The following is a 21,881-nucleotide window of genomic DNA, read 5'->3' as shown; positions in this document are numbered from 1 at the left end:
AGCCAAGATCAGCAGCAGTGGTGTGGTCGAGCTGGGGATCTGGAGCCACATTAAGTCCACCTATAAAAAGGACTAGGTCAGAAGGAAAAGACAACAGTTTGTCAGTAATCAGCTCCAACACAGAGATCTGAAAAGGAGGAGGCACATAAACAGAGACAAGAACAAAGGAAAAAAAACAGAAAACAGTGCAATACCACAAATTTCCCAGGTGGTCCCAAGCCACCTGGAAAACAACCAACGGCAAAGATTTAATAATCAACACAGAGACACCCCTAGCATAGTTAGAGTAAGAGGCATGATAACTGTTACGCCGAGCGCTCCGGGTCCCTGCTTCTCCCCGGAGCGCTCGCGGCGTTCTCTTCTCTGCAGCGCCCCAGTCAGACCCGCTGACCGGGAGCGATGCACTGACATTCACGATGGGGATGCGATTTGCATAGCGGGACGCGCCTGCTCGCGAATCGCATCCCAAGCCACTTACCCGTCCCGGTCCCCGGCTGTCACGTTCTGGCGCGCGCGGCTCCACTCTCTAGGGCGCGCGCACGCCAGCTCTCTAAGATTTAAAGGGCCAGTGCACCAATGATTGGTGCCTGGCCCAATCAGTCTAATTAGCCTCCACCTGCTCCCTGTCTATTTTACCTCACTTCCCCTGCACTTCCTTGCCGGATCTTGTTGCCTTGTGCCAGAGAAAGCGTTTAGTGTTGTCCAAAGCCTGTGCTCCAGACCTTCTGCTATTGCTATTGACTATGAACCTTGCCACCTGCCCCGACCTTCTGCTACGTCTGACCTTGCCTCTGCCTAGTCCTTCTGTCCCACGCCTTCTCAGCAGTCAGCGAGGTTGAGCCGTTGCCGGTGGATACGACCTGGTTGCTACCGCCGCAGCAGGACCATCCCGCTTTGCGGCGGGCTCTGGTGAAAACCAGTAGCAACCTAGAACCGGTCCACCGACACGGTCCACGCCAATCCCTCGCTGACACAGAGGATCCACATCCAGCTAGCCGAATCATAATAGTAGATCCAGCCATGGATCCCACTGAGGTGCCGCTGCCAAGTCTCGCTGACCTACCCACGGTGGTCGCCCAGCAATCTCAGCAAATTGCCCAACAAGGACAGCAGCTGTCGCAGTTGACCGCCATGTTACAGCAACTTCTGCCACTGCTACAGCAGCAACCATCTCCTCCGCCAGCTCCTGCACCTCCTCCGCAGCGAGTGGCCGCTCCTAGCCTCCCCTCCCAAATTTGATGGGGACTCTAGACTCTACCGTGGTTTCCTGTCTCAATGTTCCCTATATATGGAGATGTTGTCGGACCAATTTCCTACAGAACGGTCTAAGGTGGCGTTCGTAGTTAGTCTTCTGTCTGGAAAGGCCTTGTCTTGGGCCACACCGCTCTGGGACCGCAATGATCCTGCCACAGCCACAGTCCAGTCCTTCTTCCCTGAAGTCCATAGTGTCTTCGAGGAACCAGCCCGAGCTTCTTCTGCCGAGACTGCCCTGCTGAACCTGGTCCGGGGTAATTCTTCAGTAGGCGTGTACGCCATCCAATTTCGTACTCTCGCCTCCGAATTATCTTGGAATAACGAGGCCCTCTGCGCGACCTTTAAAAAAGGCCTATCCAGTAACATCAAGGATGTGCTGGCCGCACGAGAGATTCCTGCCAACCTGCATGAACTTATTCATTTGGCCACCCGCATTGACATGCGTTTTTCTGAAAGACACCAGGAGCTCCGCCAGGAAAAAGACCTTGATCTCTGGGCACTTCATGGAAAGGGATGCTGTTCTCCGTGCAGTCCGAATAAAGGGGGAGGTCATCTGTGATGGAAGCAGAGTATCCTTTTATCCGGACTTCTCCATGGAGTTACAAAAGCAGTGGGTTCAGTTTACCGAGGTCCGGTCGAAGCTAAGTGCAAAGGGCTACAGTATAGTTTTCCACATTAGGTGCAGTATAGTTCTCCACATTAGGTACAGTATAGTTTCCCCCACATTAGGTGCAGCATAGTTCCCCACATTAGGTGCAGTACAGTTCCCCACATTAGGTGCATCACAGTTCCCCACATTAGGTGCAGTACAGTTTCCCCACATTAGGTGCAGTACTGTTCCCCCACATTAGGTGTAGTATAGTTCCCCGACATTAGGTGAAATATAGTTCCCCACATTAGGTGCAATATAGTTCCCCACATTAGGTGCAGTATAGTTCCCGCACATTAGGAGCAGTATAGTTCCCCCACATTAAGTATAGTTTTCCACATTAGGTGCAGTATAGTTCCCCACAGTAGGTGCAGTACAGTTCCCCACATTAGGTGCAGTACAGTTCCCCCACATTAGGTGCAGTACAGTTCCCCCACATTAGGTGTAGTATAGTTCCCCGACATTAGGTGCAATGTAGTTCCCTACATTAGGTGCAATATAGTTCCCCCACATTAGGTGCAGTATAGTTCCCCACATTAGGTGCAGTATAGTTTTCCACATTAGGTGCAGTATAGTTCCCCACATTAGGTGCAGTATAGTTTTCCACATTAGGTGCAGTATAGTTCCCCCACATTAGGTGCAGTATAGTTTCCCCCACATTAGGTGCAGTATAGTTCCCCACATTAGGTGCAGTACAGTTCCCCACATTAGGTGCAGTACAGTTCCCCCACATTAGGTGCAGTATGGTTCACCCCACATTAGGCGCAGTATAGTTCCCCACATTAGGTGCAGTATAGTTCCCCACATTAGGTGCAGTATAGTTTTCCACATTAGGTGCAGTATAGTTTTCCACATTAGGCGCAGTATAGTTCCCCCACATTAGGCGCAGTATAGATCTCCACATTAGGTGCAGTATAGTTCCCCCACATTAGGTGCAGTATAGTTCCCCCACATTAGGTGCAGTACAGTTCCCCCACATTAGGTGCAGTATAGTTCCCACATTAGGTGCAGTATAGTTCTCCACATTAGGTACAGTATAGTTTCCCCCACATTAGGTGCAGTATAGTTCCCCACATTAGGTGCAGTACAGTTCCTCACATTAGGTGCAGTACAGTTCCCCACATTAGGTGCAGTACAGTTCCCCCACATTAGGTGCAGTATAGTTCCCCGACATTAGGTGAAATATAGTTCCCCACATTAGGTGCAATATATTTCCCCACATTAGGTGCAGTATAGTTCCCCCACATTAAGTATAGTTTTCCACATTAGGTGTAGTATAGTTCCCCACATTAGGTGCAGTATAGTTTTCCACATTAGGTGCAGTATAGTTCTCCACATTAGGTACAGTATAGTTTCCCCCACATTAGGTGCAGTATAGTTCCCCACATTAGGTGCAGTACAGTTAACCACATTAGGTGCAGTACAGTTCCCCCACATTAGGTGGAGTATAGTTTTCCACATTAGGCGCAGTATAGTTCCCTATATTAGGTGCAGTATTGTTTCCCACATTAGGTGCAGTATAGTTTTCCACATTAGGTGCAGTATAGTTTTCCACATTAGGTGCAGTATAGTTTTCCACATTAGGTGCAGTATAGTTTTCCACATTAGGCGCAGTATAGTTCCCTATATTAGGTGCAGTATTGTTCCCCACATTAGGTGCAGTATAGTTTTCCACATTAGGTGCAGTATAGTTCCCCCACATTAGGTGAAGTATAGTTCTCCACATTAGGTGCAGTATTGTTCCCCCACATTAGTTGCAGTGTAGTTCACCCACATTAGGTGCAGTATAGTTCCCCCACATTAGGTGCAGTATAGTTCCCCCACATTAGTTGCAGTATAGTTCCCCCACATTAGGTGCGGTACAGTTCCCCCACATTAGGTGCAGTATAGTTCCCCCACATTAGGTGCGGTACAGTTCCCCCACATTAGGTGCAGTATAGTTTCCCCCACATTAGTTGCAGTATAGTTCCCTCCCACATTAGGTGCAGTACAGTTCCCCCACATTAGGTACAGTACAGTTCCCCACATTAGGAACAGTATAGTTCTCCACATTAGGTGCAGTATAGTTCCCCCACATTAGGTGCAGTGTAGTTCCCCCACATTAGGTGCAGTGTAGTTCCCCCACATTAGGTGCAGTACAGTTCCCCCACATTAGGTGCAGTATAGCTTCCCACATTAGGTGCAGTATAGCTCTCCACATTAGGTGCAGTACAGTTCCGCCACACTAGGTGCAGCATAGTTCCCCCACATTAAGTGCAGTATAGTTCACCCCATATTAGGTGCAGTATAGTTTTCCCCACATTAGGTGCAGTATAGTTTTCCCCACATTAGGTGCAGTATAGTTCCCCACATTAGGTGCAGTACAGTTTCCCCACATTAGGTGCAGTATAGTTTTCCACATTAGGCGCAGTATAGTTCCCCACATTAGGTGCAGTATTGTTCCCCACATTAGGTGCAGTATAGTTTTCCACATTAGGTGCAGTATAGTTTTCCACATTATGTGCAGTACAGTTCCCCCACATTAGGTGCAGTACTGTTCCCCCACATTAGGTGCAGTATAGTTCCCCGACATTAGGTGAAATATAGTTTCCCACATCAGGTGCAATATAGTTCCCCACATTAGGTGCAGTATAGTTCCCCCACATTAAGTGCAGTATAGTTCACCCCACATTAGGTGCAGTATAGTTTTCCCCACATTAGGTGCAGTATAGTTCCCCACATTAGGTGCAGTACAGTTTCCCCACATTAGGTGCAGTATAATTTTCCATATTAGGCGCAGTATAATTCCCCACATTAGGTGCAGTATTGTTCCCCACATTAGGTGCAGTATAGTTTTCCACATTAGGTGCAGTATAGTTTTCCACATTAGGCGCAGTATAGTTCCCCACATTAGGTGCAGTATAGTTCCCCACATTAGGTGCAGTATAGTTCCCCTACATTAGTTGCAGTATAGTTCTCCCACATTAGGTGCAGTATAGTTCCCCACATTAGGCACAGTATAGTTCTCCACATTAGGTGCAGTATAGTTGCCCCACATTAGGTGCAGTGTAGTTCCCCCACATTAGGTGCAGTGTAGTTCCCCCACATTAGGTGCAGTACAGTTCCCCCACATTAGGTGCAGTATAGCTTCCCACATTAGGTGCAGTATAGCTCTCCACATTAGGTGCAGTACAGTTCCGCCACACTAGGTGCAGCATAGTTCCCCCACATTAAGTGCAGTATAGTTCACCCCATATTAGGTGCAGTATAGTTTTCCCCACATTAGGTGCAGTATAGTTCCCCACATTAGGTGCAGTACAGTTTCCCCACATTAGGTGCAGTATAGTTTTCCACATTAGGCGCAGTATAGTTCCCCACATTAGGTGCAGTATTGTTCCCCACATTAGGTGCAGTATAGTTTTCCACATTAGGTGCAGTATAGTTTTCCACATTAGGTGCAGTACAGTTCCCCCACATTAGGTGCAGTACTGTTCCCCCACATTAGGTGCAGTATAGTTCCCCGACATTAGGTGAAATATAGTTTCCCACATTAGGTGCAATATAGTTCCCCACATTATGTGCAGTATAGTTCCCCCACATTAAGTGCAGTATAGTTTTCCCCACATTAGGTGTTGTATAGTTTTCCCCACATTAGGTGCAGTATAGTTTTCCCCACATTAGGTGCAGTATAGTTCCCCACATTAGGTGCAGTACAGTTTCCCCACATTAGGTGCAGTATAATTTTCCATATTAGGCGCAGTATAGTTCCCCACATTAGGTGCAGTATTGTTCCCCACATTAGGTGCAGTATAGTTTTCCACATTAGGTGCAGTATAGTTTTCCACATTAGGCGCAGTATAGTTCCCCACATTAGGTGCAGTATAGTTCCCCTACATTAGTTGCAGTATAGTTCTCCCACATTAGGTGCAGTATAGTTCCCCACATTAGGCACAGTATAGTTCTCCACATTAGGTGCAGTATAGTTCCCCCACATTAGGTGCAGTATAGTTTCCCCCACCTTCGGTGCAGTACAGTTCCCCCACATTAGGTGCAATACAGTTTCCCCACATTAGGTGCAGTATAGGTCACCCCACATTAGGTGCAGTATAGTTCCCCCACATTAGGTGCAGTATAGTTCCCCCACATTAGGTGCAGTACAGTTCCCCCACATTAGGTGCAGTATAGCTTCCCACCTAAGGTGCAGTACAGTTCCCCCACATTAGGTGCGGTATAATTCACCACATTAGGTGCAGTGTAGTTCCCCCACATTAGGTGCAGTGTAGTTCCCCCACATTAGGTGCAGTACAGTTCCCCCACATTAGGTGCAGTATAGCTTCCCACATTAGGTGCAGTACAGTTCCGCCACACTAGGTGCAGCATAGTTCCCCCACATTAAGTGCAGTATAGTTCACCCCATATTAGGTGCAGTATAGTTTTCCCCACATTAGGTGCAGTATAGTTTTCCCCACATTAGGTGCAGTATAGTTCCCCACATTAGGTGCAGTATAGTTCCCCACATTAGGTGCAGTACAGTTTCCCCACATTAGGTGCAGTATAGTTTTCCACATTAGGCGCAGTATAGTTCCCCACATTAGGTGCAGTATTGTTCCCCACATTAGGTGCAGTATAGTTTTCCACATTAGGTGCAGTATAGTTTTCCACATTATGTGCAGTACAGTTCCCCCACATTAGGTGCAGTACTGTTCCCCCACATTAGGTGCAGTATAGTTCCCCGACATTAGGTGAAATATAGTTTCCCACATCAGGTGCAATATAGTTCCCCACATTAGGTGCAGTATAGTTCCCCCACATTAAGTGCAGTATAGTTCACCCCACATTAGGTGCAGTATAGTTTTCCCCACATTAGGTGCAGTATAGTTCCCCACATTAGGTGCAGTACAGTTTCCCCACATTAGGTGCAGTATAATTTTCCATATTAGGCGCAGTATAATTCCCCACATTAGGTGCAGTATTGTTCCCCACATTAGGTGCAGTATAGTTTTCCACATTAGGTGCAGTATAGTTTTCCACATTAGGCGCAGTATAGTTCCCCACATTAGGTGCAGTATAGTTCCCCACATTAGGTGCAGTATAGTTCCCCTACATTAGTTGCAGTATAGTTCTCCCACATTAGGTGCAGTATAGTTCCCCACATTAGGCACAGTATAGTTCTCCACATTAGGTGCAGTATAGTTGCCCCACATTAGGTGCAGTGTAGTTCCCCCACATTAGGTGCAGTGTAGTTCCCCCACATTAGGTGCAGTACAGTTCCCCCACATTAGGTGCAGTATAGCTTCCCACATTAGGTGCAGTATAGCTCTCCACATTAGGTGCAGTACAGTTCCGCCACACTAGGTGCAGCATAGTTCCCCCACATTAAGTGCAGTATAGTTCACCCCATATTAGGTGCAGTATAGTTTTTCCCACATTAGGTGCAGTATAGTTCCCCACATTAGGTGCAGTACAGTTTCCCCACATTAGGTGCAGTATAGTTTTCCACATTAGGCGCAGTATAGTTCCCCACATTAGGTGCAGTATTGTTCCCCACATTAGGTGCAGTATAGTTTTCCACATTAGGTGCAGTATAGTTTTCCACATTAGGTGCAGTACAGTTCCCCCACATTAGGTGCAGTACTGTTCCCCCACATTAGGTGCAGTATAGTTCCCCGACATTAGGTGAAATATAGTTTCCCACATTAGGTGCAATATAGTTCCCCACATTATGTGCAGTATAGTTCCCCCACATTAAGTGCAGTATAGTTTTCCCCACATTAGGTGTTGTATAGTTTTCCCCACATTAGGTGCAGTATAGTTTTCCCCACATTAGGTGCAGTATAGTTCCCCACATTAGGTGCAGTACAGTTTCCCCACATTAGGTGCAGTATAATTTTCCATATTAGGCGCAGTATAGTTCCCCACATTAGGTGCAGTATTGTTCCCCACATTAGGTGCAGTATAGTTTTCCACATTAGGTGCAGTATAGTTTTCCACATTAGGCGCAGTATAGTTCCCCACATTAGGTGCAGTATAGTTCCCCTACATTAGTTGCAGTATAGTTCTCCCACATTAGGTGCAGTATAGTTCCCCACATTAGGCACAGTATAGTTTTCCACATTAGGTGCAGTATAGTTCCCCCACATTAGGTGCAGTATAGTTTCCCCCACCTTCGGTGCAGTACAGTTCCCCCACATTAGGTGCAATACAGTTTCCCCACATTAGGTGCAGTATAGGTCACCCCACATTAGGTGCAGTATAGTTCCCCCACATTAGGTGCAGTATAGTTCCCCCACATTAGGTGCAGTACAGTTCCCCCACATTAGGTGCAGTATAGCTTCCCACCTAAGGTGCAGTACAGTTCCCCCACATTAGGTGCGGTATAATTCACCACATTAGGTGCAGTGTAGTTCCCCCACATTAGGTGCAGTGTAGTTCCCCCACATTAGGTGCAGTACAGTTCCCCCACATTAGGTGCAGTATAGCTTCCCACATTAGGTGCAGTACAGTTCCGCCACACTAGGTGCAGCATAGTTCCCCCACATTAAGTGCAGTATAGTTCACCCCATATTAGGTGCAGTATAGTTTTCCCCACATTAGGTGCAGTATAGTTTTCCCCACATTAGGTGCAGTATAGTTCCCCACATTAGGTGCAGTACAGTTTCCCCACATTAGGTGCAGTATAGTTTTCCACATTAGGCGCAGTATAGTTCCCCACATTAGGTGCAGTATTGTTCCCCACATTAGGTGCAGTATAGTTTTCCACATTAGGTGCAGTATAGTTTTCCACATTATGTGCAGTACAGTTCCCCCACATTAGGTGCAGTACTGTTCCCCCACATTAGGTGCAGTATAGTTCCCCGACATTAGGTGAAATATAGTTTCCCACATCAGGTGCAATATAGTTCCCCACATTAGGTGCAGTATAGTTCCCCCACATTAAGTGCAGTATAGTTCACCCCACATTAGGTGCAGTATAGTTTTCCCCACATTAGGTGCAGTATAGTTCCCCACATTAGGTGCAGTACAGTTTCCCCACATTAGGTGCAGTATAATTTTCCATATTAGGCGCAGTATAATTCCCCACATTAGGTGCAGTATTGTTCCCCACATTAGGTGCAGTATAGTTTTCCACATTAGGTGCAGTATAGTTTTCCACATTAGGCGCAGTATAGTTCCCCACATTAGGTGCAGTATAGTTCCCCACATTAGGTGCAGTATAGTTCCTCTACATTAGTTGCCGTATAGTTCTCCCACATTAGGTGCAGTATAGTTCCCCACATTAGGCACAGTATAGTTCTCCACATTAGGTGCAGTATAGTTGCCCCACATTAGCTGCAGTGTAGTTCCCCCACATTAGGTGCAGTGTAGTTCCCCCACATTAGGTGCAGTACAGTTCCCCCACATTAGGTGCAGTATAGCTTCCCACATTAGGTGCAGTATAGCTCTCCACATTAGGTGCAGTACAGTTCCGCCACACTAGGTGCAGCATAGTTCCCCCACATTAAGTGCAGTATAGTTCACCCCATATTAGGTGCAGTATAGTTTTCCCCACATTAGGTGCAGTATAGTTTTCCCCACATTAGGTGCAGTATAGTTCCCCACATTAGGTGCAGTACAGTTTCCCCACATTAGGTGCAGTATAGTTTTCCACATTAGGCGCAGTATAGTTCCCCACATTAGGTGCAGTATTGTTCCCCACATTAGGTGCAGTATAGTTTTCCACATTAGGTGCAGTATAGTTTTCCACATTAGGTGCAGTACAGTTCCCCCACATTAGGTGCAGTACTGTTCCCCCACATTAGGTGCAGTATAGTTCCCCGACATTAGGTGAAATATAGTTTCCCACATTAGGTGCAATATAGTTCCCCACATTATGTGCAGTATAGTTCCCCCACATTAAGTGCAGTATAGTTTTCCCCACATTAGGTGTTGTATAGTTTTCCCCACATTAGGTGCAGTATAGTTTTCCCCACATTAGGTGCAGTATAGTTCCCCACATTAGGTGCAGTACAGTTTCCCCACATTAGGTGCAGTATAATTTTCCATATTAGGCGCAGTATAGTTCCCCACATTAGGTGCAGTATTGTTCCCCACATTAGGTGCAGTATAGTTTTCCACATTAGGTGCAGTATAGTTTTCCACATTAGGCGCAGTATAGTTCCCCACATTAGGTGCAGTATAGTTCCCCTACATTAGTTGCAGTATAGTTCTCCACATTAGGTGCAGTATAGTTCCCCCACATTAGGTGCAGTATAGTTTCCCCCACCTTCGGTGCAGTACAGTTCCCCCACATTAGGTGCAATACAGTTTCCCCACATTAGGTGCAGTATAGGTCACCCCACATTAGGTGCAGTATAGTTCCCCCACATTAGGTGCAGTATAGTTCCCCCACATTAGGTGCAGTATAGTTTCCCCCACATTAGGTGCAGTACAGTTCCCCCACATTAGGTGCAGTATAGCTTCCCACCTAAGGTGCAGTACAGTTCCCCCACATTAGGTGCGGTATAATTCACCACATTAGGCGCAGTATAGTTCTACACATTAGGTGCAGTATAGTTCCCCCACATAAGGTGCAGTACAGTTCCCCCACATTAGGTGCTGTATAGCTCCCCACATTAGGTGCAGTATAGTTCCCCCACAGACATACAGCCTTCACCCATACACAGTGTATGGCTGGAGGCTGCATGCCTGTTTACTGCCCCACTTCAGTGTTCTGACCACTGCTCCACCGGTACGGGACCCCGGTGACCAGGGTCACGATCTACTGCTATGGCCTTTGAGTGTCAATGATGATCCGGCCCTGAAGAGAGTCGCCCATAGGACACTCCAGATTTCTAGAGAACTGGCTCAGCACTTTCACCACCTGCACAGAGACTTTAGCAGCAAGCTGGGTCTGAGCACCAGGGTCCCGATGGGATGGACCACAGGATCAGGAGGACCCATCATCAGAGGAGACATCCTCATCAGAAGTCGTCCAAGAGGCTGTAGCATACAGTTTGAATTTCTTACTTCTATTTCCACCACGGGAGCAACCCATGGCTGACAGGGACACACAGAGAGCAGGTTGAAAGTCACTAGGAACACAGTCCAATGAGCGCAGGTCACCCCAATCAGTAAAGCAGACCCCAGCAAATTTGTGATGCACCACAAGTCCCAGCAAGCCCAGATGTAGTCCACAAGGTTACTCACAGACAAAGGGCAAGGCAGCAAGCAATCCAGATATAAATAAAGCAGAGGAGACCTCCTGAGGGGGCACCACTGGGTGCATTGCAGTCTGCAGATAGCAGCAGGAATATAAGGCCAAATGTAGCGCAGGGTATTCAGGACACCACAACAGCAGCCCAGGCAGTTCCTTTATAACTAAGGGTGGCTTTTTCCTTTTGGAGGAGTAGTCCAGGCAGCACTAGATCTCACCTCTCCCGCTGAAGGTAGCAGAGGCCCCACAAGATGTGTGCTCCTTCCCCCACCAGCGAGCTCCCGCCGACCACAGGAGTTGCCACAGAAACCAGGGAGAGAGGAAGGCCCTACCCACAAGGCCTACAATGGCGCCGGACCATGGACCTTCAATGTAGGGCACTTAGGACTTCACAGCAGCTGGGGAGAGCCTCCGCACACTGCACCAACAGCAGTCAGGGACCCAGGGCCCGCTCCGCCAGACCACAACAGCCACAGCCCGAGACCAGCCTTCTCACCACCAGAACCCGAAGACCACAGCGCCGGGAGCCGTCCGTTCCGTCCAAAGACACCGGAGCCCGCCGAGGACACCACTGGAGGACCACTCAGCACTGGGGACACCAGCGATGTCAACACCAGCCAGACAGGGTATATTTGCAGCGTCATTTTAGCAGGGGAAGTGGGAGCCCTCACAATATGCGGCGGCTTGCTCCGGCTTCCAGGCCACGCCTCTGTTCTCTCCTGTCTGATAGTACTTCTCTGTGCTCTCACCTGTCTGATAGGACTCCTCTGTGCTCTCTCCTGCTAGATAGGACTCCTCTGTGCTCTCCTCTGTCTGATAGTACTCCTCTGTGCTCTTTCCTGTCTGACAGTACTCCTCTGTGCTCTCTCCTGTCTGATAGTACTCCTTTGTGCTCTCTCCTGTCTGATAGCGCTGCTCTGTGCTCTCTCCTGTCTGATAGTAATCCTCTGTTCTCTCTCCTGTCTGATAGTACTCCTCTGTGCTCTCTCCTGTCTGATAGTATTCCTCTGTTCTCTCTCCTGTCTGATAGTACTTCTTTGTACTCTCTCCTGTCTGATAGTACTCCTCTGTGCTCTCTCCTGTCTGATAGTACTCCTATGTGCTCTCTCTTGTCTGATAGGACTCCTCTGTGCTCTCTTCTGTCTGATAGTACTCCTCTGTGCTCTCTCCTTCCTGATAGGACTCCTGTGTGCTCTCTCCTGTCTGATAGGACTCCTGTGTGCTCTCTCCTGTCTGATAGTACTCCTTTGTGCTCTCTCTTGTCTGATAGGACTCCTCTGTGCTCTCTTCTGTCTGATAGTACTCCTCTGTGCTCTCTCCTTCCTGATAGGACTCCTGTGTGCTCTCTCCTGTCTGATAGGACTCCTGTGTGCTCTCTCCTGTCTGATAGTACTTCTCTGTGCTCTCTCCTGTCTGATAGAACTCCTCTGTGCTCTCTCCTGTCTGATAGTATTTGTATGTGCTCTCTCCTGTCTGATTGTACTCCTCTGTGCTCTCTCCTGTCTGATAGTACTCCTCTGTGCTCTCTCCTGTCTGATAGTACTCATCTGTGCTCTCTCCTGTCTGATAGTACTCATCTGTGTTCTCTCCTGTCTGATAGGACTCCTCTGTGCTCTCTCCTGTCTCATAGGACTTCTCTGTACTTTCTCCTGTCTGATAGCACTCCTCTGTGCTCTCTCATGCCTGATTGTACTCATCTGTGCTCTCTCCAGTGGACTTTGTCCATGCCTGGGCTTCAGCTTGGATAAAGCCATGATTTTATAAGCCATAATTTCTATAAAAAGGAAATAAAATTTTATTATGATGAGTGCTTTAAGTGGCCCAAAAGAGGTGCCGGTACTGTACTTTAGGTTTGAGGCACACCGCGGGGAATTTTTTTTCACTGGGCACCCCTACCGAAGTTGACGAGCAAAAAAATAAATAAATAAATAACAAAAAAAAGGATTACGCAATGCACAACAGGGGAGATTTATCAAAATCTGTCAGGAGGAAAAGTTGCAGAGTTGCCCATAGCAACCAATCAGATCGCTTCTTTCATTTTTCAGAGGCCATGTTAAAAATGGAAGAGGCAATCTGATTGGTTGCTATGGGCAAGTGGGCAACTTTTCCTCTGGACAGGTTTTGATAGATCTCCTCCAATATCTATTTATCTGTGGGCATGTAGTTATGTAGTTTACAGTGCTGCTTTATGCAGCAACTCACAAATGACGACTTCTCTAATCAGTGTCGTTCTCTTCTCTTCTCCATCTGGTCTGGGCCATCATCACGGTTTCTTCCAGCCACAATTCTTCACCGTTAAACCTGCAAAACAAACCTATTAGGCTCCGCACTTTATCAGCATCAGTCTCCAGATTCCCCTTTTACAAGTGGAGAGGAATACAGGGGCGTATAGGTGTAAAGGGGTGTACAAAAGAGTACATGGGTGGCAGAGGGGTGTAGAGGAGTGTACATGGGTGACAGGTGTGTAGAGGAGTGTGCATGGGTGGCAGAGGGGTGTAGAGGAGTGTACATGGGTGACAGGTATGTAGAGGAGTGTACATGGGTGACAGAGGGGTGTAGTGGAGTGTACATGGGTGACAGAGGGGTGTAGAGGAGTGTACATTGGTGGCAGAGGGGTGTAGAGGAGTGTACATGGGTGGCAGAGGGGTGTAGAGGAGTGTACATGGGTGACAGAGGGGTATAGAGGGGTGTACATGGGTGACAGAGGGGTGTACATGGGTGACAGAGAGGTATAGAGGAGTGTACATGGATGACAGAAGGGTGTAGAAGAGTGTACATGGGTGACAGAAGGCATAGGGGGTGTACATGGGTGACAGAGGGGTGTAGAAGAATATACATGGGTGACAGGGGGCATAGGGGGGTGTACATGGGTGACAGAGGAGTGTACATGGGTGGCAGAGGGGTGTACATGGGTGACAGAGGGCATAGGGTGGTGTACATGGGTGACAGAGGGGTGTAGAGGAGTGTACATGGGTGACAGGGGGCATAGGGGGTGTACATGGGTGACAGAGGGGTGTAGAGGAGTGTGCATAGGTGACAGGGGGCATAGGGGGGTGTACATGGGTGACAGAGGGGTGTAGAAGAGTGTAGATGGGTAACAGGGGACATAGGGGGGGTGTACATGGGTGATAGAGGGGTGTAGATGGGTGACAGAGGGGTGTAGAAGAGTGTAGATGGGTGACAGAAGTGACAAGGTGGGGACAGGGGTTACAAAGGGACAGAGGGGTGAACATGGGTGACAAAGATGTGATCAGAGGGGTGGACAATGGGGGATGAACATGGGTGACAGAGGGGTGGATATGGGGATGGCCAAGGTGGACATGGATGACAGGAGGGTGGACAAGCGGTTAAAAGAGGGGTGGACAGGAGTAACAAAGGGGTGAATAGGGGGTGGACATGGGTGACAGGTGTAGACTGGGAGGTGGTCAGTGGGGTGAACATGTGTAACAGGGGAATGGACTGGGGGCGACAGAGGGGTGAATAGGGGGGTGGACATGGGTGACAGGTGTAGACTGGGGGGGTGGTCAGAGGGGTGGACAGGGGGGGTGAACATGTGTGACGGGAAGGGACAGGGGTGACAGACGGGTGGCCAAGGTGGACATGGATGACAGGAGGGTGGACAAGTGGTTAAAAGAGGGGTGACAGGGGTGACAGAGGGGTGAATAGGGGGTGGACATGGGTGACGGGGTAGACTGGGGGAGTAGATATGTGTTACAGGGGGTAGACTGGGGGGGCGGACTGGGGTGGTGAACATGGGTGACAGGGATGGACAAGGGGTGGACATGGATGACAGAAGTGGGGGGTGGACAGGGTTAAGAAGGGGTAACAGAGGGGTGGACATGGATGACAGGAGTGGGGGTGGACAGGGTTAAGAAAGGGTAACAGAGGGGTGGACATGGATGACAGGAGTGGGGGGGGTGGAGAGGGTTAAGAAGGGGTAACAGAGGGGTGGACATGGATGACAGGAGTGGGGAAATAAAAAAATAAAAAAGTGCAAATTAGCATTCTGGTACGCTAAAAGCGCGTTCTGGGCGCAGGGAGAGGTGCTGGTACTGTCAATAGGCATTTTTGGAAGTGGCGGTTACCGCCGCGTTCCGGCTCACTTAAAGCACTGATTATGATGTATATTACAAAGGTTAATGTTTTGCCAAGATGTACAACATATAAAAAGGTTTTGAATCTGACAGTTACCATTTAAGGATTTCTTTCTTGATACATTTGATACAGATTCGTTGAAGTCATAGTAAGGCTACTTTCACACTATGAGTATTCATCCCGAGTCCTTAAGGACGTAGGGAGTATGCATACGCCCGTGGGAATTCCGGTCCCCGCCGCTAGCTGGTTGGGTACCGGACCGGGATGCCTGCTGGAGTCATTCAGCAGGCATCCCGGCATATCGCCGAGGGGGGGCCTGAGACCCCCCCATGTCGGCGATCGCAGAAAATCGCCTGTCAGACATGCGATTTTCTGCTATTCCGGGCTGATCGGGTCTCTGGTGACCCGATCACCCGGAAAATAGGGATGATTGGAGCTGTCAGTGACAGCCCCAATCATCCTGAGGGATAGGAGCGAGGTCGCAGTGCTGCGATCTCCTCCTATACCCTGACATTGGTCAGAACTGAATTCTGACCAATGGTATGGCAGGACAGTGGGTTGCCTTGGCAACCCCCCGTTCTGCCCATCCCTGGATGTCGGGCAGAATTGGGGGAGAAGATGGAGGCCGGTACCTGGAGGAGAAGATTGTCGCTGGAGACAGCTGAGATCACGGCATAGGTAGGGGGGAAGGGAGGGGGTAGGAAAGGAAGGAGGCAGTAAGCGGTATTTACTGCTGCCCTTCCTAGTGGGTGCCAAACTGCAACTCCCAGCATGCCAAGGCAGCCAAAGGCTGTCTGGGCATGCTGGGAGTTGTAGTTTTGCAACATCTGGAGGGTCACAGTTTGGAGATCACTGTTACAGTGCTGCCCAAACGGTATCCCTCCAGATGTTGCCAAACTACAACTCTCAGCATGCCTAGACTGCCCAGGCATGCTGGGAGTTGTAGTTCTGTAACATCTGTCCCTTCAGATTTTGCAATTTTCATGACATTTTTGAAAATTGCTTCTTTACTTTGAAGCCCTCTAATTTTTTCAAAAAGTACAAATATGTCCATTTTATGATGCCAACATAAAGTAGACATATTGTATTTGTGAATAAAAATAAAATGTATTTGGAATGTCTATTTTCCTTACAAGCAGAGAGCTTCAAAGTTAGAAAAATGCTAAATTTTCTAAATTTTCATGAAATTTTGAGATTTTTTCACCAAAAAAGGATGCAAGTAACGCCGAAAATTCACCACCAAAATAAAGTAGAATATGTCACGAAAAAACAATCTCAGAATCAGAATATTCGGTAAAAGCGTTTTAGAGTTATTGATGCATAAAGGGATGGTGGTCAGAATTGCGAAAAAGGGCTCAGTCCTTAAGGTGAAAAAGGGCTGGGTCCTTAAGGGGTTAAACATCCGTTTTCTGTGTAAAAACGGATGTATATTGATGATGAAATAACGGGTGCTAACAGCTGAATAACATCCGTCAAAATAACGGGGCATATTCATCCTTTAAGACACGTTATAACATCTGTCATATATGGCCGTTTTAACACCTCTGCCTACAGACTCCCACAGCTGGGGCTACTACTACTCCCATCATGGATCAGACTTGTTTCCATGATGGGAGCAGTAGTTCCCCAGCTGCGGTAGTCTGCCGGTGGCTGGGGAGGCTACAAAGTTTGTACTACTACTACCCCATCATGGAACAGACTCTGTTCCATGATGGGGGTTGTAGTACAGGGGCTGAGGGAATGATCGCATCGGGTCTCACTTCTGAGACCCGATGCAAATAGAAGTTATTACACAGGGGAGCGGACAGCATGCTGTGGCTCCCCTGCGATATATGATGTATTTTACTTTCATTTTTAACATGTTATGGCGTACCTGTAAGTCCTGGGTGTTTTCCCTCTCTATAATGTGGGGCCACGGTGTGGCCCCGCATCATAGCGGGTCAGGCCTGGCCTCTAACAACGTCCGGGACCCGGGGCTAATAGAGCATTGATCGGGTGCTGCGCACTATTAACCCTTTAGACACGGCGTTCAAAGTTGATCGCCGCATCTAAAGTGAAAGTAAACGAATGCCGGTTAGCTCAGGGGGCTGTTAGGGACCGCCGCAGTGAAATCGTGGCATCCCGAACAGCTGTAGGACCCGAGGAGGTTCCCCTTTGGGAGCTAAAACATTGCAAAAAAAAAGTGGGGAAAAAAAGCGCAAAAAAATAAGCCATCATATGGATTTTTAGGTGCAAAATTGAAAGAGTTAAGATTTTTTAAAGGTAAGGAGGAAAAAATGAAAGTGCAAAAAACAGAAAAACCCCTTGTCCTTAAGGGGTTGAATTCCCCGCTGGGAGCCCTAAATGGCCAGTACGGAGGAGCCATTCAGGGCTCCCGCTGCTGCCCTGCTCCAAGCGCAATCAGAGCGCACAGCAGGGACATGTCAGTCTATTCCCCACTGCTCATCTCCGTACCCGACAAGAGATGAGCAGTGGGGAATAGACTGACATGTCCCTGCTGTGCACTCTGACTGCGCTTGGAGCAGGGCAGCAGTGGGGACATGACGGGCGGCGGTGGGCAATATATGAATGAGGCAGAGTATTGGGGGTTCCAGTCAGGTACGGCGGCGGGGAATGAAGCACTATAACAGCGCACAGGGGTACAGGTCCCTCCATTCTCTGCTGCTCCTCTCTGTCAGATATGGAGATGAGCAGCAGGGAATGGAATGGCATGTCCCTGCTGTGCGCTGTGACAGCACTAGAAGACCGGGCAGCAGGGGTGGGGGGTGGGGGGGGTGGGAATCATACATATACACGGGGAAATAAAAAGGGGGAATAAAGAAACACTGAAGTTTAAAAAACCCTCATCCATACCGGCCATTCAGGGCTCCCGGCGGGGAATTTGAATATGAAAGTAAAATACATCGTACAACGCAGGGGAGTGGAGCATGTCACCTGCCCCCTGTTTAATAACTTCTAATTGCATCGGGTCTCCGAAGTGAAACATGGTGCATTCAATCCCACAGCCCCTGTACTACAACCCCATCATGGAACAGAGTCTGTTCCATGATGGGGGTTGTAGTACAAACACTGATGTAGCCTCCCCAGCCACCGGCAGACTCCCGCAGCCGGGGAATTACTACTCCCATTATGGAAATAGGTCTGTTCCATGATGGGAGCAGTAGTAGTCCCTCAGCACTGCAGGAGTCTGCTGATGTCACCTCTTCTGAGCATGCTCAGAAGTAATAACGGATATTATAAACCAGGTGCAAACGGATGACATAAAGGCTCATCGGTTTGCCATAGACTTAAATGTTAAAAATAACGGACGTTAATTTACCCGTTTCTTGTGATGAAAGAAAAATTTGTGCATGTGCCGCTATTTCTTCCGTCACAAATAACATCCGTTATTCATGACGGGCTATAACGGGTCATAACGGATAATCAAAAAATCCCATAGACTTTAACCCCTTAAGGACGGACCCATTTTTTACCCTAATGACCAGGCTCTTTTTATTTTAAATTTTTTGACATGTATCTCTTTAAATGGTAATAACTTTAGAACGCTTTTTTCTTAGCGGAGTGATTCTGAGAAAGGTTTGTCGTGACATATTGTACTTTATATAAGTGGTGTTTTTTTGTTGAAACAGGCAGCATTTTTTGTGAAAAACTCCAAAATATTGTGAAAAACTGGAATTTTTTTTTTTTTTTTTTTTTTTTTTTAATGGTGTACACTGTGCGGTAAAAGTGATGTTATATTTATTCTGTGGGTCTCTACCATTATGGTGATACCCATTTTATATAACTTTCTATGTTTTCCAACAGCTGTAACTTTTTATTTTTCCTCCAACGCCATTGAGTAAGGGCTTATTTTTTGCGGGATGAGCTGTACTTTTTATTGGTATCATTTTTGCGATACGTGCTACCTTTTGATCTTTTTTATTCCGCTATTTCTACCAAAATTGGCGAATTTTTTTTATAGCGTTCACCGTGCGGGATAATTTACATTATAGTTTTATAGTACACATCATTACGGACGTGGCAATACCTATTATGTATATGATTTGTGTTTTTCATCTTTTTTGGTGATAATACAGGGCTTTTATTGGGAATTTTTTTTTTTTACACCTCATACTTTTATTGAAGAACTTTTTATTTTTTATGCATTTTACAGGTTATACTATGCTGCAATACATTTGTACTGCAGCACAGTATGACCCGATCACCTGCACACTGTACAGCCTCTGGCTGGATCTCACAGGCTTCCGTAGCAGGCAGACAGGAGGTCATGATCTGGCCTCCTGCTGCCATAGCAACCAACGGCAACTCACATTTGTATCGCGGTGCCGCCGTTGGTGAACGGGAGGAGCGTGCTCCCCCGGTCAACACCATGGATGCCGCGATCAGTATTGATCACAGCATCTACGGGGTTAATGCTGCCAGGATCGGCATGATCATGGCTCCGGGAGCTGTGGTGGGACTCCGGCTGTGATTGACAGCCGGGTCCCGCCGTCAATCTCCTGTGCTGCCCGCGGCAGTACTGGAGATCGCTAGGACGTATGCACACGTCTCAGTGCGCTAATGTGTCGGGTGCTGGGAAGTATGCATACGTCCTTTACCGGGAAGGGGTTAATGGGATTTTGTAACGGCCATTTAACATCCGTTTTTAAGGCTTTTCTAACGGAAGTTTATAACGGGTCTTTTAACGGAACAACTTTATAGTGTGAAAGGGGCCTAAGTGGAAATTCACACAGCACTATAACCACCATCATCCCTGAAGGTCCAAGTCACAGCCACACTCCTGGTATCGCAAACAAACCACTGCCAGCCTAGTAACTCACATAGAGACAGGTACAATCTGTACCTCTCTACAACCATTGGCGCCTCACCACCATTTTGGGCGTTATTACATTAGTATATATGTTTGTATATGAGTTGTCATTCCAGGGCGTGTACACAACAACAGAGCGGTAACTTTCAGCTGGAGTCGGATCATAGAGCGCTCCCGGGACGTGGGATGAACTGAGCGGCAGCGGGGGCGCGCACACCTTCCGCCCCCATACAAAGACCGGCTCGGGGGCGCGCCCTGCTCCCTGTACGTGCCTGTTCCTATAGACAGCCCTGTGAGCGGGGCTGGAGGAGTGACAGCGGAGCGGCACAGAGGCCACTGGCACTACAGACAGAAGCACTGCCGGGATACCCGCCACGATCCGTGCACACAATATGGAGAGAGATGAGGCGGATGTGGGTTCCCTGTCCAGATTCTTGGACGGAGAGTTCTGGGGGATGAAGAATGAGCTGAGGAGGCAGATCGCCGAGAGCCCTCTCTATCAGCAGAGGTAAGAGGCTGCGGCAGGGGGGATCATTGCTGTGGAGCCCACAGTGGGCCTGTCATATCGCCGAGCACAGGTGTATGCGGAGCCCCCTGTACCCGGCAGGTGGGCACCGCTCTCCTCTCCTCCCTGTATCCTGCAGGTGGGCACCGCTCCTCTCCTCCCTGTATCCTGCAGGTGGGCACCGCTCCTCCCCTCCCAGTATCCTGCAGGTGGGCACCGCTCCTCTCCTCCCTGTATCCTGCAGGTGGGCACCGCTCCTCTCCTCCCTGTATCCTGCAGGTGGGCACCGCTCTCATCTCCTCCCTGTATCCTGCAGGTGGGCACCGCTCTCCTCTCCTCCCTGTATCCTGCAGGTGGGCACCGCTCTCCTCTCCTCCCTGTATCCTGCAGGTGGGCACCGCTCCTCTCCTCCCTGTATCCTGCAGGTGGGCACCGCTCTCATCTCCTCCCTGTATCCTGCAGGTGGGCACCGCTCTCCTCTCCTCCCTGTATCCTGCAGGTGGGCACCGCTCTCCTCTCCTCCCTGTATCCTGCAGGTGGGCACCGCTCTCCTCTTCTCCCTGTATCCTGCAGGTGGGCACCGCTCCTCTCCTCCCTGTATCCTGCAGGTGGGCACCGCTCCTCTCCTCCCTGTATCCTGCAGGTGGGCACCGCTCCTCTCCTCCCTGTATCCTGCAGGTGGGCACCGCTCCTCTCCTCCCTGTATCCTGCAGGTGGGCACCGCTCCTCTCCTCCCTGTATCCTGCAGGTGGGCACCGCTCCTCTCCTCCCTGTATCCTGCAGGTGGGCACCGCTCCTCTCCTCCCTGTATCCTGCAGGTGGGCACCGCTCTCCTCTCCTCCCAGTATCCTGCAGGTGGGCACCGCTCCTCCCCTCCCAGTATCCTGCAGGTGGGCACCGCTCCTCCCCTCCCAGTATCCTGCAGGTGGGCACCGCTCCTCCCCTCCCAGTATCCTGCAGGTGGGCACCGCTCCTCCCCTCCCTGTATCCTGCAGGTGGGCACCGCTCCTCTCCTCCCAGTATCCTGCAGGTGGGCACCGCTCCTCTCCTCCCTGTATCCTGCAGGTGGGCACCGCTCTCCTCTCCTCCCTGTATCCTTCAGGTGGGCACCGCTCCTCACTGCTCCTCTCCTCCCTGTATCCTGCAGGTGGGCACTGCTCTCTTCTCCTCCCAGTATCCTGCAGGTGAGCACCGCTCCTCTCCTCCCAGTATCCTGCAGGTGGGCACGGCTCCTCTCCTCCCAGTATCCTGCAGGTGGGCACCGCTCTCCTCTCCTCCCTGTATCCTTCAGGTGGGCACCGCTCCTCACTGCTCCTCTCCTCCCTGTATCCTGCAGGTGGGCACCGCTCTCCTCTCCTCCCTGTATCCTGCAGGTGGGCACCGCTCTCCTCTCCTC

General features: G+C 49.1%; 1 protein-coding gene across 7 annotated transcripts in view; it reads left to right on the top strand.

Annotated features, from left to right (window-relative positions):
- The window catches only part of ACOXL (acyl-CoA oxidase like), a 555,195-nt gene that overhangs the window by 145,088 nt on the left and 388,226 nt on the right, over positions 1-21,881 (top strand). The window contains exon 1 of one of the 7 annotated variants that reach the window (XM_056567231.1): positions 20,157-20,488. The exons of 5 other annotated variants lie outside the window; for them this stretch is intronic. In XM_056567231.1, the coding sequence (XP_056423206.1) occupies positions 20,373-20,488 (116 nt within the window). In that variant the 5' untranslated portion in view covers positions 20,157-20,372. Of the gene's footprint in view, positions 1-20,156; positions 20,489-21,881 lie in introns of those variants that run through there. One more of the 7 variants, XM_056567223.1, reaches the window with a different exon arrangement.

This window comes from Hyla sarda, chromosome 3 (assembly GCF_029499605.1).
Source record: "Hyla sarda isolate aHylSar1 chromosome 3, aHylSar1.hap1, whole genome shotgun sequence".
Taxonomy (NCBI): Eukaryota; Metazoa; Chordata; class Amphibia; order Anura; family Hylidae; genus Hyla; species Hyla sarda.
Note: the sequence above shows the minus strand (reverse complement) of the source record. Positions and strands in the feature narration are given on the sequence as shown.